The 13,981-nt window shown below is 43.8% G+C and overlaps 1 protein-coding gene across 7 annotated transcripts in view; it reads right to left on the minus strand.

Moving 5' to 3' along the window:
* CPEB2 (cytoplasmic polyadenylation element binding protein 2) overlaps positions 1–13,686 on the minus strand; it is a 55,038-nt gene extending 41,352 nt beyond the window's left edge. For 4 of the 7 annotated variants that reach the window (XM_051798434.1, XM_051798432.1, XM_051798433.1 and 1 more), the window contains exons 1-3: positions 13,139–13,259; positions 11,273–12,326; positions 8,311–8,589 (exon numbers count right to left, since the gene is read on the minus strand). In XM_051798434.1, coding sequence (XP_051654394.1) covers positions 8,311–8,589; positions 11,273–11,845 — 852 coding nt within the window. In that variant the 5' untranslated portion in view covers positions 11,846–12,326; positions 13,139–13,259. Of the gene's footprint in view, positions 1–8,310; positions 8,590–10,550; positions 11,225–11,272 lie in introns of those variants that run through there. The other 3 variants (XM_051798436.1, XM_051798430.1, XM_051798435.1) reach the window with 3 other exon arrangements.
* Positions 13,687–13,981: the final 295 nt, after the last annotated feature.

Genomic DNA, 13,981 nt, shown 5'->3' on the forward strand with positions numbered 1-13,981 from the left:
AGAGGGGAAAAGAACTAGTATTGATAAAAACTTGACTAAACTGTATGTGCGACATTTTATCTTTGTTACAGGTTCACTACAGATTTTATTTTTTTTTGATCATTATTACATACATATATGTTGAGATAATGTATGACTATCTGGAAAACATATAAGATAACGTACGATTATCACTATTACAGACTTAACAATGCTCTGGAGAGCAGAAGCCAGTAAGAAAAAGCTCCACCACGCTTAGTTCCTAAAACTGGCCCACTTGGTCCTAGATCTTACAGAGGAATGGAAAAATAAAACATAGAACATGTGTTTGCAATTAATTTGTAAACTGCTCCACTGGGTGACATGGTGAAATGAGTCTAACTTCACCCTTGCATCATTCTATTTTGCAAGTTCTGTGTATCTCAAGTGAAAGGTCTTGTGCTGCTTGAAGTAGAGAAATAATAAACTTTTCCCATCCTCTTTACACCTTAAAAAGTTCATGTCTACAAAGCTAAAAAAATAAAGAGGTCTGTTTCCTTGAATTGTATTACATATTTTCTGGTAGTGGAAACATATAATAGGTAGGCACCTCACACTATAAAAATGCTGGGAACACACTAAAGCAGGATTTAAGTACAGGAATTGCATTCTACTATCCCACTACTCACACATCACATTATTCACTTGTGAGTTTTGATAATATCTTGGCAATCAGTGCTTCAAAATTTTAATCTCTATTTCAATTCACACTGCATGCTATAAATCACCATTACTTGAAATTTAACTATCTCAAAAGCAGTAAGTCATTCTTTGGGTACAAGGGTCATTTTAGATCTTTGTGCAACTAGGCTTTATAATGCTAAAACACTGCTTTGAGCTCCCTAAATACGTACATCATATCTTTAAAGAGAACAGTTATCATCTATGCAAATACGGAGCTTTCATTTCAAAGCTAAACTTAAAAGTATTTCAATAATGTAGGTCACACATTAGCAAACATTTTCTGGAAAGCTCTGTTGAAAGGGGATGATTCTACTACAGCATGCTCTACTACATCAGAAAACTTCCATTATGATTTTGGTCAACTTTTGGGACAAGCACAAAAAGTACCACCTCTGAACACGATTGTTCTACACAGTTCTCCATGCATGTGGAAATAGTCCCAAGAATTGGGACTACCTTTAGTTCCATTATTTCAACACAGCTGATAAGCAGTTATCTTCTAAAACAATCTGGAACTACCTTTAAAACAACATGGAAATAGTTCTAATTCTTGGGACTTTTTCCATGTTGTTTTAAAAGTAGTTCCAGGTTGTTTTAGAAGATAACTGCTTCTCAACCGTGTTGAAATAATGAAACTAAAGATAATCAGTAGTACAAAGGCATTGATACATGAGTGTGTATGTTAATACATGCTTTCTATTATCCTGACTCCAAGAGCACCTTTTGTGAAGGCTGAATTCCTTTAAAATATTTTGCATTTCCCTCAGCTCTGGCTCATCAGTTCTATGCTAAGAAGCAAGTGACTCTTGCTGTGAGATACAGGAGGACTGTATCTCAGTGGAATGTCACAACATAATGCCAGCTTTCCCCCCCCCCAGAGCTGACAGTTAACTTCTCCCAAGCACTACAAATACTCAAAATAGCTTTTTACTTCCTTTTAATTGTATAAGCATTTGAATGCTGCTTGACCCACCTTTCCAATACCAGAATCACAACTGTGTTCATACACAACAGAATTGAAAATGTGGGTTTGGTGCAACTGCCTACAGATCCAGAGCTAAATGGCAAAGTGATAAATTGTCATCTCCACTTAAAGTTAAGACTGTGTAAGAAATTTTACGGAAAAGTGATAATTATTTTCTGAATTTTTACAAATTTAAACAATATAGGAGAAGCATAAAGTATCCTTCCCACGGAGGACTGTTAGAAGGACCTTTTGACAACGTCATGTAAAACACATCTAGAGAGTGCACATTTCAGAAGTCCCCAAGCCGTGCATCTGAACGCGCAGGGATGGGAGGAGGGCAGCTTTCTCTGAAGAACAAGTTTCAAAGCTAAACTACTGAACAAATAATTTTTCTTGGCAGACTATTTAAGACTTCTAAATATACCCATGCAATTTACGCAAAGATTATCCTGTTTCAGCATTTGCAGAAACTCAGTGCAGTCACATCTCAAAGCTCATATATTGTCATTTATACATAAAGCAAATGCAACATCAGAAGCCATTATGGTGAATAGTTTTGCTACTCTTTAATTACGAACATTAAAAATAGATGCTCATAGTTAATAGGTTTGACAACTTTTAATTTTGAACATATGCTCTAAACTACTGATCTGCAGAACTAGTTCAAGTAAAGAATTAGCCTTCTAACACAGGTATTAAAATCATTAAGTGGTAGTATCTTTTACGATGACCATTTCCATGTCCCTTCATATTCTATAGGATTATAGCATGCGATGGGGGCTGAAGACAAAAGTCATAAAGCTTGTAGTCAGTTTCAAGTATGGTCTTAGTTGGCTGCAAAAAAGACTCTGATGAATTAACTGAGTTTGTTAGAAGCTAAAATAAAGAAAAATTAAATTAAAACTGACCCCTGAATAAAAATGTGCTCTAAGACTAGACAGCAACAACTGATTTAGTAATAAAGTATCCAGACTTTAAAAAGCACCTGAATATAGTATTCAGTATTAACCTTACCAGTAATAACCTAACAATTAAGTACATTACATATTCTAAACTACCTGCTAAAATCCGAACTTCAAGTCATTCTCATTTTAGTGAGAACATACTATAATCATAATCCCCTTGTTGAAACCACAGCTAGTGTAAATGAAAAACTTAATATGAAAACCTATGACAATTACAATTTTAGCTCTATAAAAAAGGCAAGAAGGAAGCCTTAAAGTAGACACAAGAAATTGTTTGGTTACTTTTCATGGTGTCATTAGTGGTAGAGTTGAACTAAAGATGTCTGGTAGACATCTCTGAACGGTCAACCTGACAACAAAGTGTTTTGAAGTTAAAATGACACAATCAGCTATGTAAGCTAGCTCAACTGAGCCTGAAATGCACCAGAACAGGTCCTGTGGCAAAGACACACCTACTTCCCAACTACATAGGCATTTAAAAACAAACAAAAAAATCCCAACAGCATGTACTGTATCTATACTGGAATACTTCAGCTCAAGAATATATATTCATAAACTGGAAACAACCAGACACATCATGGAGATCATTAAAGACTGGGCAATCTTGACTTACGAGAAAAATCTGGAAAATTTCTGTACTGATATTTTCAATTAAATAACTAAAGGGACAATTAAGACATTTGAATGGGAAGTTGTTATTCAAGTTTTGGGTTCCTCACACCCCGCCCCCCTCGCCCCGAGAAATATCTATACTGCCTTTGGTACTTAAGTAAATACATCAGCACATATGGTAAATGTACTTTGGATAGATCTTAGGTGAGAACGTATTCATTTTACCTCAGAAGAACCGTGCTTTGGCAGAACGAGGTGAGATACCCTACTCAGCACACACATCATTGCTATACTTCCACACTGTTAAATATTTTGCTGAATTTCCCTAACGCTGATTTTGTATTGCATTAATAGAATCAGTTGTATAACTGAAGCAAATTTAAATAGTAGGAAAAAAGTCTTAGTTCACACGAAGTCATAAAAATACTTGTATGGTAAGCCCCACCAACTTCCCACTAATTAATTCCTTTGAATCATTAATCTCTACCGCTCCTAATACTATTTATTGAAAGGTTGTGATCCTGACGTTAAAAGCATGGCAGCAGACTGCTTTCCCCAGTCAGAGATATCCCCTGTATGGTCCTCAAACACAGATATCTGGTTTTGTGTGTTATTGAATCAGTCCCAGGTAATCAATCTACTGCATAAAAAATCCCAAAACTGTTCTGCGCCAGCAATGCCTTAAAAAACCTTGTCAGATAAAAAACCTTAGTAAAAATAAAGTGGTAAAGCCTGGCTTATAAATTACTGTTTGGACAATTACACTAGTCTAAAGACTAAGAGAACTTCGCAGCTGTACTCCCAATGCCTTCAAGTTTAACATCAGCTGACAAACACTCAGCACTTCTGAAGAAACAGGCCACATATTTTGGAGTCTAAACATGGCATTAAGAATCCAACTTTAGCAACTTGCTCTTCACCTAATATTCACTGCTATCTGTATCATCTAGATTAGCCATTTAAACTGTTATGCTATATTAAATTGTACTAAAACTATCATATTGAAAATCTGAAATTCTCTGAATGGAAGTGATTGTAAGGCACAAGCAACATGACAGCAGCTTAAATTAAATATCTAAAACTAACATCTGTTGTGACATACAGTCTTATTTCAAGTGATTTGCTATCTTTGAAAACTTGAGCGTATTTAAAAAATAAATAGCAAAAGAAAAATATGCATTTGTACAAGATGCTACCTTACAACACAAATCCCAGCTGGAGATCTAAATTCCAACACAGAATAATAAAGCTCAGCTTTTAGGACCATGAACATTACACATACTGTTTGTTTGAACAAACAGGAAGGACAAATCAAGGTGAAAAACACCCAGACACGCAGTGTATTTCTGTAACTCAAAAGAGACACAGAAACTAAATTCATATTCATAGAATGCAGTGTTTTTACTACAATGAAAATAGCTGAACACTGTAGTGTATTATTAAACTGTTTTAACAGGTTTTAGTAAGCTCATTTGCAAGACAGTAAGAAAAACTAAGCTTGTAATCGAAATAGAGTTAGCAGACACTGCAATTCTAAAAAAAAAAAAAAAAAAAAAAAAAAAAAAAAGTAAATTTAGAAACGGTTAATTACTGTCCTCATCCAAGGAACGTAAATCAAGAAAAATGGAGACACAAAACACTGATTTCTGTGCTTGCATGCTGGCCACATAAATGCCTGAAGCATGTTTTTTCGGGAAAAACAACAGTATCAGGTGTTAAAAAAATATATTTTTTTACTTCAGGTCAGGGAATAAGAGGGAATAGTCATATTATCTGACTTCTTGAAACGCAATGTAAGTGCCTAAACTGGAATCCCAGGGGCTGTGTAAGGTCAGTGGTGCCAGGTATGTTCTTCTAGAGAATTAGATTATCTAAATAAGGAGCCTAGATTCTCTCTAAGGAGAGAGAAATAGACTGCTCAATTAAATGCTTAAGTTGTATGGTGTCAATATCTGACAAGGTTTCGGACTGTTCCTTTAATGATTCTGGTACAAAGCAACAATCCCTTCCCTATATGAAGTAGCTATAATGGCGCAAGCAGTATGGCAGAACTTAAAACCTGTAGACATGATTTTGTCTATGAAAGAACTTTATTTGATGCAGTTTATATTAACTTAAAAACCTGAGGAAGGCAAAAATAGCTTCTTACAGTGAGTCCCATAAGAAAACTTGGCTATAGGCTTAAGTTACTCACGGTTAATCAGTGTTGCCTCACGTTTAAATCAAGCCCAAATTCTAGCAATTCTTCCTTCAAAACCTGTTGAACTTTTCAAAAATCCCAAGAGATATCCTTCATAATTTCTGTAAGCAAAAGCAACTTTGCTGCAACGAATGTGGCCACTGTGAGTTCAACTTCACATGGGACATATTTCAGTTTTAACTAGGAAGTACAGAAAAATCTGCTTTCATCCCTGTAATACATATAATTATTTATTCAGTTATCAGTAATGACATTCATTGTCACTGGTATGTTAGTTTAATGTCAGCAAACATTATTTTCACCAGAAGTGATGTCAGTTCTATACTGGGGACCACCATCAATGCAAAGACCAAAGAATAAAGAAGCTTGATGGAAGGGCAGAGCTTTGAATTTGCATAGAATTCCTCTGTGGTTTATCTTGTTTGCATGAGATACATGTTCTTCAGAAAATGGATGAGCAGCTGACACTGCTGAAGGCTATCTGGACTTAGAAAAAATATAAAGCATTTTAAAAAAATGGTATCTGAACATTAACAATCTACACAAAGTGGCATTTCTAACCTGTGTTTATTTGCTAAATTTGAACTAGCTAAAGTTCAGACGAAAGGTGCTTTGTCCCCTCCCACACAAAATGATTACTGCAGCTAAAACAAAGAAAAAAATTATTCTGCAAAAGTGTGAGTGATGCAGCGTGGGTATCCAACGTGCATGCTAAAGTGTATTGGCTCCGTGGAAGCTTGGAAGAAATAGGTAACTTCTACACACACAAACGCTTTTGTGTTAGACTTTCCAGACAGCACAAAATTTAATTAGTACTATTTTTTGGTACCTTCAGATATTGCTACTGTATCTTTAAGATTCTTCAATCTAAATACCACAACCTTTTATGGAAGGAAACAAGCACAGTACAAATTAGCAAGATGGGTGTTTGACAGCATCGCAATTGCCAACACAAGTCCTGATGAAAAGAAGCACGAGCTCCAAGCTCTATTTAACTTTTTCATTATGACTTCCAAAATGTAATAGTCATCACAAGGAATTAATCATATAACAATAGTGTACTAACTGAAAAATAAGAACACAATTTCAGTGTAGCAAAACAATTTATGGAAACATCTAGTGTTTCCACAATAGCAGTAGATAACACTGCAACCCTTCAAAGAGGATTATTTTTACTGTGTTCTTCAACCATGACTTTATACATGTCAGGGAGATTTAAGCATAGACAGATCTACAGTGTAAATAAAGCCATTTAATTGGTGGTTCTGGTGCTCACAGGTATGATCAACAACTAAGTTTCCAAAGTGTCACTTTGACACTATCTCTTAAAAAAATCCCCTATTCCCTAAGTAGAAACATTAATGTATGATAAAGTTAAACTACAAGGATTTCTTTCCTACCCTACTACATAGAAATTATTATAGTCTGAAGGCATAAGACATTTGTTTAGACACAAAATGAGTTAATCTATAGAAAACAACCACTATAGAAGCTTCTGGAAGTTGAAAGTAATGGTCATACGGACTTCTAAGGCCTATTGAATGAGCAAATATATTCACAATTTGTGCTTAGCTGCATATGAATTCCAATGTATACATTGCTGCAGCTTCAACATATGACAGCATTAATATTTTTAAACCTGTTCCTTAGGCTAGCATCTTTGGGACACATTTCAGGGTTTACTTTCTACTATTCTCAAAGCCCTGCACTGCAAAGCATTACCAGTCTGTAATCTGTTTTCCTTAACAGAACATAATACCTGAAGAATGCCACATATTGCCCCCATCTTTCTAGCCACACAAAAGATTATTCAACTATGATATTCCAGCTAGCAAGGCTACTTAATGGAACCAGTATTCACAGTACGAGCAAATCCTCTTGAGTTTCAGGTCCAAACACATACACTTGGAGCAGGACTTTGGCACGTTCAAAAGTCATGTTAACTTCAAGAATACTGCCAGTAACTGAGCTCACCTGGACAGAGCTGGGACATGGCCTTCTGTCCCATATGGACCTCTGCCAGCAAAACGTCAAGAGAAACAGGAACTCTAGTGGGACATCTGGTCCCAAGGAGCATCCTTTTGCCACTACAGCTACATAAGGATTAGATTGCTAATTCATGCAAATGCAGCTTTATCAATTCAAATGTGGTCACAAATGAAAGGCCTCTGCTAACAAGGAATAACTGAATCAATATAGGTTATTTTTCCCATTCTTACATTTTACCAGGAGGTTACTGAGGCTGGAGCTAAGTGACTTACCTAAAGTCACATAAGATGTCACTGGAAAAATTCAGGAGGTGAACCCAGATCTTTAGTTCTAAGACACATCCTCCTGTTTAACACTTCTAAGTCACAGGGCTTCCAGATAAAAGAAAACATAAAAGGTGCTAAAGTGTGGAGTAAAAAGATCTCACTAACATGCAAATGTCAGCCTAGAACACCGGCAAAGGATGAACACGTCAAAGACCCAAGAGTCATCTACGGAAGTAAGAAAATCTATGTAGAAGGACAAGTAAACAAAAAAAAATACCGAGGTCTAAAGGGATTTATAAGAATATGAGCATTACCATAGTCAGAAAATACTTGCTGGATTAAACATACTTTGTTTTATTGCTTCATCACTGCCTACAGTTTCTATCTTTCTTGGCAGTCAATATTCTTATTTAAAGGTGAGAATCATATACTGCAGAATACACTGAAAACATGGGGATTAGTTAAAATTTAAGACTAAAAATAATATAGAAACATACAATTTTCAAACCAAGTAGCAGAGCTGCAACTACTGTTTAATTCTCATTAAAAATGAACCAAGTAGAAATGCTATGCAAGACTATGAACACACCGGCTACATACCATCCTTACCTGCAAAGGAAGGAGAGTATTACTGTTGGTGTCAGTTCGGAAAACATTATCTTCAATCCACGATTTTGGTGTCAGTGATGGAGTGGAGCGAGTAAATTTAGGAGGAGCTATGACATTACCAGAAAAGGGCTTCTTCAAAGGAGAGATTTGGTTCATAGTTCCTGGAATTCCTATGTTTCCAGTTCTACGATGGTCTCTGCCATGCATTCCTCCCCAAGATATATTTCCTGTGCTCCAGCCGCTGCTCTGATTGCTCCAAGGTGACTGCTTCAGAAGAGGCTAAAAAAAAAACCCAAAAAAACAAAAAAAAAAAAGATTAATTTACATTATTTTGAAAATACATGTTTTTTTCACGAAAAACCAAAAAAAAAAAAAACCAACCAAAAACCCCCAACAAACTCTAAAACAACCAACCACCATGCAAGCAATGTGCAGAGATTTCTATTAACCACTCTTTCCTGACAACATGTAAATTAATTCCTGAGGCAAGGAAGAAAACACAGCTTCATTAACAAAAAAAAAAGAAGCAATTCCTACTTCTTCATATATCCCCCCAGTAAACCCCACAGTACTTGTGCAAGCAATTTAGATTATCATTTTAGTAACTGGCAGCATTCCTTAAAAATATGTAAAAGAACAATTCCAGGGTGTAAAACCAACTTACAAAAAACCCTGAGACCAATTTATCATACATTAAAATAACACAAGAAATTCAAAGAGATTAACTTAAAAATTATTATTAAAGCACGATTTATATTTCTACTAATAAGAATTATTTCTACTCAGTGAATAGTACTGCACTAGTTAGTAGAAATTTAAAAATTAGAATTCAAATGACAGATTTAATCCCCCCTCCCATATTTTAAATATCATTGTCTCAGTATTACCATATAAGAGCAAAAAGAGCACTGACTATTGTACAGAGAATCAGCTTGAAAAGCTATCTTAACATTTCCACATTAAAACGCATTATTCTGAAGCCCCTGCTCTAATATTTCTGGAGTAATAAATGGAGTAATTTCTGGAGTAATGAATCTGGTATTCTGCAGGATGTAGTCTGCAATTTTTTTTGGAGAATTTTTTTTTTGTCTACAGGTGGTCTATCTTACCTAGATGCACATGTATCTAACAAGCACCCTATATTCTCCAACATGAAAACAGAAGCAGTTTTTAGATGGAAGGTTTTTACAAGATAATAACTTGTTATTCCTAAGCCACAACTTGTGCTAGAAAGTGACCTATAGTGGTTGTCATACTACCAAGAGGTGGACCCACTGAGCCTGACTGACAGTGAAGAACTGTATTTATCTTTAGCATTCTCAAATCTGACTGTTCTTGGAAAGGCTTTTTCTCAAACATAGAAATGGAATGGGGGCGTGTGATAAATCTAAATTCAGTTCTGTTAAGTGAAAATACAGTACTTTTATCTCTAAGCTTAGCAATAAGCAACCCTCAGCTTGCAATTCTAATAACTTAAAAATTTAAAGCATGTCAATACATTATGCATTAGATAAAACAGAACTTTATGAAGACAGAAAGCTAAAGTTATAACAACATCTCTCTTACCCGCAACCCCAGAAAACAAACTAAAAAACTACTGAAGTCATTCTTGGTCAAGTAATCAGGAAAACATCCCATTCTATATAATTATAGATAATTATGTTGTAAAACTTGAATACTTGGGTTGGAATTTTGGGAGAGGCAGGCACTCTATTGTGAAACAAACCTTAAGAGATAATGCCAAATGTTAACAAGCCTCTAATATTGCTAGCTATGCTGTCATGGCACTGTTTAAGTATACCTACAACTTGTAAGTGAGAGAAAATTCCTGTACACCTCACTGCTGGAGAATTGCTTTGGAATTTGTTTGAAGAAGGTTATTATAGACGTTAAGGACAACTAGCTTCAAATGGTGATGCACTGGAATCAGTAGTTGGATAGGCATACTTAATGTGCTATTCCAGTTCTAATACAAATTGAGCTCTACCGATTAAAACTGACAGGATTTAATACTAGAACAAAAAAAAATTAAGAGGAGGCCTATACAACTCCAGCCTTTCATAATTGAGCAAATAATCACAGCAAGATGGGCTTATAATGCAATTGCTGGTGATATTAACATAGATTTGCTTCTCTCTGATTTCTTACAGTATTTTGTTCCAGAAAGAAACATAAACTTCCATTTTTAACACGGGATCGTGACACAACTTGATAAAAATCGGTCACAGAAGTATGGGAACCTGAAACAGCGCTGTCCTCGGATACACATTCAAGCAACGTCAGCCAAAACCGCTGAAAGGGCAGCACAGCGACAGCTTCCGCACCTAAACCCCTTCCCGGCGACCTGCGCCCGTCCGGCCGAGGGCCGGTGCGAGGCCGGGGAAGGGGCTGCGCGGGGGCGGCGCCGGCCGGAGCTGTCAGGCTCATTGTTCGGGGACAGCCCGCCCGCCGCGGGGGACGAGGGGGCGTTTTCACGGCGAGACTCCCTGACACCAACAGGAGCGTTTGCGCTCTTTTAAAAGATCATTCTTCCCTCGTCCCGAAAAAGCCGGCGTCCCTGGACAGCCGACGGCGCACCGAGGAGTGCCGGCAGTAGCGCAGGGGACGGGGCCGCAGGGCCGTTCCGGCACCTGCCACCCGGAGCGGCCGGGGAGCGCGGCCGGGCGCGGAGCGGACGCTGCCCGCAGACTTCTCCGGCTCGACCCCTCCGGCCGCCCGGGCCCGCACCGGGCGGGGGGCGCAGGTGCCCTCCCCCCCTCCCTCCCGCTGGGCCGGCCCCGCCCTGCCGCCGCCACCGCGGTCCCGCCGGGCTGTCACCGCCGCGCAGCCTCGCCCGGCGCCGGCGGCGAAGTCGCCCGGCTCCCGCGACCAGCGAAACGGGGGCAGCGGCGCCCCCGTCCTGTCCTCGCGTCCCCCTCCCCGCCCCGGGGCTCCCAATCGCCCTGCGCTCCCCGCCCGATACCTGGTGATGGTTGTAGGAGTTTCTCTGCTGTAAGAAGGCGGCGGCGGCCGCCGCCGCCTGGTGTTGGTGCTGGAGCTGGGGGCTCACAGGGGATCTCCGGTTCTGCTGCTGCTGTTGCTGCTGCTGAGGTAAATTCATCTGCGGCGGCGGCGGGGGGGCGGCGGCCGAGAAGGGGCTGCTGAAGGGCCCGGCGCAGGGGTTGTGAGGAGACACCGGCGAGAAGCTCTGGAAGAAAGCGGGGTTGATCGATGACGGGATCCCCGGATAGAAGCTGGTCTCAGACTCCGGGCTCGGGGGCGGCATCGCGCTGATCTGCCCGCCGCCGCCGCCGCTGGAGACCGGAGGCTGCTGCGTCTGCTGCGGAGGCGGCGACGAGGTCTGCACCGACCAGGGGGTGCCGAAGCCGGGCAGCGGCGGAGGAGGAGGGGAAGCCGCCGAGGAGGAGCCGCCCCCGCTCTGGTGATGGGGGCTGGGGATCTCCGGGCTCTGCAGGCTGCTGAAGCCAGAGCCGAGCCCGCCGGGCAGGAGGTTCCCGGGGCTGCCCAGTAAGTGGCTGTTCGGGGGGGACTCCATGGGGGGCAGCTTGGCTCTCGCCTGCAGATGAGGAGACGGAGGCGGATTCACGCAGGAGGCGGCGGCCACCCCCACATTGGGGTCCGCGGACGCCGATCCCCCCGGGCAGGAAGGGGCGAGGCGCTCCGAACCCCCCCTGTCCGCACCGCCCTGGTGCTCGGCGGGGCCGAGGGGCCGGTGGTGCGGGTGATCCCCCGTCCGCGGCGGCTCCAGGGGGTGAGCGCTGAGGAGCTGGAGCTGCTGCTGTTGCCTGTGCTCCTGCTGCTGGTACTTGTCAGTGGGGTGGCTGAACTGCTGCTGCTGCTGAGGGGGGTGGTGATGATAGTCTGGGGGGTGGTGGTTATTCAGGGGGTGGCTGCTGCCGAGCTGGGCTGGGCTGCTGAGCTGCTGCTGCTGCTTAAACTCTTTCCTCTTCTGGCTCAGCTGAGGAGGCGGCGGCTGTGGCTGCTGCGCTTGCTGCTTGTTTAAATCCTGGTGGGGGCTGAGACAGGGTTTAAAGTCAGAGGAGGGGTGGCCGAAAGGGGGGTGTCCCGACGCGGGGCTGCTGCTCAGCCTCTCGCTGCCTGGCTGCTGCTGCTGTGTCACCCCCAGGAGCAGCTCATCCTGCATGTTTTGATGATGCGCAGCAGCGGCCGCTGAGGGAAAACAGAGAGGGCAGGGGCGACCCGGCGGACACGCTGCCAGGGGAACCGGCTACAGCGGGCGGCGAGGGGCAGGACGAGGAGGAGGAACGAGGCGGCTGCGGCCGCTCCGGGGAGGGCAGGACAGGGGGCAGGGGCTGGGGGCGGCCGCCTGCGGGAGCTCCCCTGACACCGGCTCGGCACAGGGGTGAGCCCCCACCCCGGCACACCAAAGAGACAAAGATAATTAATAATCTTTGTGGAGAAATGGGACGGGGGGGGTGGGGTGTTTAAATACCCGCCTATCGCAAGCCACTATGTAAGTCCGAAAATAGCTAATTTATAGAATAAAGCCCTCTTCTTTGCCATCAGCGCCACTGTACTGCTTTAAAAATACCGCAGCTTTTCGATAACGAGCCCATTTTTATCAGATATTTTCTTTTTCGTTTTCATTTATCGGGACCCCCGGTAGGGCGGCCCTTCCCGCTTACAGTCGCACCCACAGGGAATCCGCTTAGGTCAGGAATCCGCCCGGACAGGTCACTGTCCCCGGACACCAACTCCTCCGTCCGATCCCCCAGCCGCCACACCGCGACGCAGGGGGAGAGCGGGGCGTTCCCGGGCCTGGCACTGGCGGGGAGGGAGGGAGGGAAGGCGGGGAGGCCGCCGGTACCTCCGCAGGGCAGGCGACCCGTTCTCCTCAGCGAGGCTGCTGCCCCCAGCCCGGCCACCGCCCCCGCCCCGCTGCCGGCCGGGGGCCGCCGCGGCGCCCTTAAGAGCGCCGGAACACTCGTCACAGTGACGTCACAGGCCCGGCCCCTGTCCGCCCGACCTTGGTAATGAGACCTGTGGCCCCGCCTCTCATGAATAATGCATCAGCTCCGGAACTCGCCCCTCCTCTCGCTCACCCCCGGCGACGACGAGCCGTGTGGGCGCTACCACTGCAAGCGAAAGGGAGGTGGCAGCTCTGCGAGCCTTATGGGCGAGCAAGGCAATCACTGGGCTTCGGCGACCTTTGTGTCGTTAAGCGAGACGCACCTGAAACAAAACGATTTTATTTCGTTTTGCGCCGGCGGGTGCCACTGGCTTTCATCCCTACGGATAGTGCGGGGGGAAGCCGGGACGCTGGTTTCTCCCGCCGCCTGCGATCCCATCAGGCGCTCGTTCGGGCCGGGGGGGGAGCGCCCGCCCCTTCGCCTCGCGCACCGCTTATTTGCATTGACGCACGGCCGCGCGCCACGGGCGGGCGGGGCGGGGCGGGGCGGGGCGGGGCGGGTGGAGCGCGAGCGCGGCGGCACGAGACGGGCCGGGTGTCGAGGCCCCGCCCCCCCGGCCCGGCCCCGCCCCCTGGCCCGGCCCCGCCGTGTGCCCGTGTTGCCAATGTCCCCCGCCGTGTGCCCGTGTTGCCAATGTCCCCCGCCGTCCGTCGGGCGTGCGGGCGGGTCACTGCGTGGGGCAGTGAGGGGGGTCAGAGCTCCCGGGCACCTGGGTTGGTCACCCCTTCGTCCCCATCCGC

The sequence above is a fragment of the Manacus candei genome, unplaced genomic scaffold, assembly GCF_025592945.1.
Source record: "Manacus candei isolate 608988 ecotype Guabito, Panama unplaced genomic scaffold, ASM2559294v1 h1tg000048l, whole genome shotgun sequence".
Lineage (NCBI taxonomy): Eukaryota > Metazoa > Chordata > Aves > Passeriformes > Pipridae > Manacus > Manacus candei.